This window comes from Psammomys obesus, unplaced genomic scaffold, assembly GCF_907164565.1.
Source record: "Psammomys obesus unplaced genomic scaffold, mPsaObe1.curated_primary_1811, whole genome shotgun sequence".
Lineage (NCBI taxonomy): Eukaryota > Metazoa > Chordata > Mammalia > Rodentia > Muridae > Psammomys > Psammomys obesus.
In genome coordinates this window covers 1,454,269-1,457,683 of record NW_026590468.1, presented here as the reverse complement: position 1 = coordinate 1,457,683, position 3,415 = coordinate 1,454,269, and the positions used below count along the sequence as shown (strand labels likewise).

The 3,415-nt window shown below is 36.2% G+C and overlaps 1 protein-coding gene across 1 annotated transcript in view; it reads right to left on the bottom strand.

Annotated features, from left to right (window-relative positions):
• Positions 1-537: 537 nt before the first annotated feature.
• LOC129676937 (NADH-cytochrome b5 reductase 2-like) overlaps positions 538-3,415 on the bottom strand; it is a gene marked incomplete at its 3' end in the record, with an annotated part of 11,058 nt that continues 8,180 nt past the window's right edge. Inside the window, exons 6-7 of the mRNA XM_055607469.1 lie at positions 1,804-1,872; positions 538-606 (exon numbers count right to left, since the gene is read on the bottom strand). Of these exons, the coding sequence (XP_055463444.1) occupies positions 538-606; positions 1,804-1,872 (138 nt within the window). The remainder of the gene's footprint in view (positions 607-1,803; positions 1,873-3,415) is intronic.

The following is a 3,415-nucleotide window of genomic DNA, read 5'->3' as shown; positions in this document are numbered from 1 at the left end:
TGCAAAGCACAGCATTGTAAACTAAAACACATACGTGTTGCCTGATTTACTATGTTGAGAAGAAAAGATAAGTGATATGTCACACTGTAGAGCTTAGAAACAAGTTTCCAATGAAAGAACAGAAACGCAAAGCTTAGTGTTGTAAATTAAAACACATAGGAGTCACCTGATTAACTATGTCAAGTGTAAAATTGTAAACTGATATCTGAAGAAGTAGAGCACAGAAACCCATTTCCAAAGAAAGAAGAGAATCTCAATGCACAGCGTTGTAAACTAAATCATATAACTGTCGCCTGATTAAGTTGAGAGGAAAACATAAAAATGATATATCACAGTTTAAAGCACAGAATCCCGTTTCCAATGAAAAGAACAGAAACACAAAGCATAGCATTGTAAATGAAAACACATATGTATCGCCTGATTAACTAGGTATAGAAGAAAACAGAAAAGTGATATCTCACACTGTAGAGCACAGAAACCCTTTTCCAATGACAGAACAGAAACGCAAATCTTAGCATTGTAAACTAAAGTAATTACGTGAAGCCTGATTAACTACATCAATCAGAAAACTGTAAACTGATATCTGATGGAGTAGAGCACAAACACCTGTTTTCAAGAAAGAAAAGAAACATAATGCACAGCATTGTAAACTGAAACACATATCCATCGCCAGATTAACTACAAGTGGAAAACTGTAAATTAATATCTGATGGAGTTAAGCACAGAAACCCGTTTCCAAAAAAAGAACAGAAACTCAATGCACAGCATTGTAAATTAAATCACATACATGTCTCATGATTAACTAAGTTGAGAGGAAAACATAAAAATGATATCTCACGTTCTAAAGCACAGAAACCTGTTTCCAACGAAAAGATCAGAAGCACAAAGCCCAGCGTTTTAAACTAAAACACATACATGTCGCCTGATTAACTACGTCAAGTGGAAAACTGTAAACTGATATATGAAGGAGTAGAGCACAGAAACCCGTTTCCAATGAAAGAAGAGAAAAGCAAACATAGTCTTGTAAACTAAAGCACATATGTGTCACCTGATTAACTAGGTTTAGATTAAAATAAAAAAGTGTTATCTCACACTGTAGAGCACAGAAACCAGTTTCCAAAGAAAGAACAGAAACGCAAAGCTTAGTGTTGTAAACTAAAACACATACGTATCGCCTGATTAACTACATCAAGTGGAAAATTGTAAACTAATATCTGATGGAGTAGAGCACAGAAACCCATTTCCAACGAAAGAACAGAAACTCAAAACACAGCGTTGTAAACTAAAACAAACACATGTCACCTGATTAACTAAGTTGAGAGGAAAACATAAAAATGATATCTCATGTTTTAAAGCACAGAAACCCATTTCCAAAGAAAAGAACAGAAACACAAGCACAGCATTGAAAACTAAAACGCATATGTGTCGCCTGACTAACTAGGTTTGAAAGCAAACAGAAAAGTGATTTTACACACTGTGCAGCACAGAAATCCGTTTCCAACGAAAGAATATAAACGCATTGCACAGCTTTGTAAACTGAAACACATACATGTCACCAGAATAACTAGGTGTAGAAGAAAACAGAAAAGTGATATCTCACACTGTAGAGCACAGAAAAAAGTTACCAACGAAAGAACAGAAAAGCAAAGCATAGTGTCATAAACTAAAACAAACACATATCGCCTTATTAACTACTTCAGGTGGAAAACTGTAAACTAGTATTTGATGGAGAAGACCACAGAAACCCGTTTCCAATGAAAGAACAGAAACTCAAAGCACAGCTTTGTAAACTAAAACACATACCTGTAGCCTGATTAACTACGTCAATTAGAAAGCTGTAAACTGATATCTGATGGAGTAGAGCACAATCACCTGTTTCCAATGAAAAAAAGAAACACAATGCACAGCATTGTAAACTGAAAGAAATATGTGTCGCCTGATTTACTAGGTGTAGAACAAAACAGAAAAGTGACATCTCACAATGTAGAGCATAAAAACTAGTTTCCAACGAAAGAACAGAAATGCAAAGCATAGCCTTGTAAACTAAACCTCATATGTGTCGCCTGATTAACTACTTAAATTAGAAAACTGTAAAATGATATCTGCTGGAGTAGAGAAAAACATCCGTTTCCAATGAAAGAAAATAAACACAATGCACAGCATTATAAACTGAAACACATACGTGTCACCTGATTAACTAAGTTGAGAGGAAAATAGAAAAATGATATCTCATTCAATAGAGCACAGAAAAACTTTTCCAACGAAAGAAGAAAAACAAAAAGCATATTTTCGTAAACTAAAATAGATACATGTTGCCTGATTCACTATGTCAATTAGAAAACTGTAAACTGGTATCTGATGGAGTAGAGCACAAACACCTGTTTCCACCAAAATAAAAGAAACACAATGTGCAGCGTTGTAAACTGAAACCCATACATGTCGCCTGATTAACTACATCAAGTGGAAAAATGTAAACTGATATCTTTTGGAGTCGAGCATAAAAACCTGGTTCAAACTAAATGACTCAAGAGCACATAAAAACCCGTTTCCAACCAAATGACTCAGGAGCACATAAAAACCCGCTTCCAACCAAATGACTCAAGAGCACATAAAAACCCGCTTCCAAAGAAATGACTCAAGAGCACATAAACACCCACTTCCAATGAAATACTCCAGAGCATGTAAAAACCCGCATCCAAAGAAAGGATTCCTGAGCACATAAACACCTGCTTCCAACGAAATGACTAAGGAGCACATAAAAAAACCCCTTCCAAAGAAATGACTCCTGAGCACATAAAAACCGGCTTTCAATGAAATGACTTCAGAGCACATAAAAACCGCATCCAAAGAAAGGACTCCTGAGCACATAAAAACCTGCTTCCAACGAAATGACTCAGAAGCACATTAAAAAACCCCTTCCAAAGAAATGACTCCTGAGCAAATAAAAACCCGCTTCCAGTGAAATGATTCAAGCGCATGTAAAAACCCGTTTCCGACGAAAACTCAGTGGAGCACATAAAAACCTGTTTCTGATGAAAACTCAGAGGAGCACATAAAAACCCATTTCCAACAAAAAGACTGAAGAGCACATAAAAACATGATTGCACGAAATGACTCAAGAGCACAAACAAACCCGCTTCCAAAAAAAAAGACTCAAGAGCACATAAAAACCCATTTCCAAAGAAATGACTCAAGAGTACATAAAAACCCGCTTCCAACGAGAAGACTTAGAAGTACATAAAAACTGGCTTCCAACGAAATGACTCAAGAACACATAAAAACCCGCTTCCAATGAAATGACTCAAGAGCACATAAAAACCCGCTTCCTAGAAAATGACACAAGAGCACATAAAAACCCGCTTCCAACAAAATGACTCAAGAGCCCATAAAAACCTGCTTCAAAGGAAATGACTCA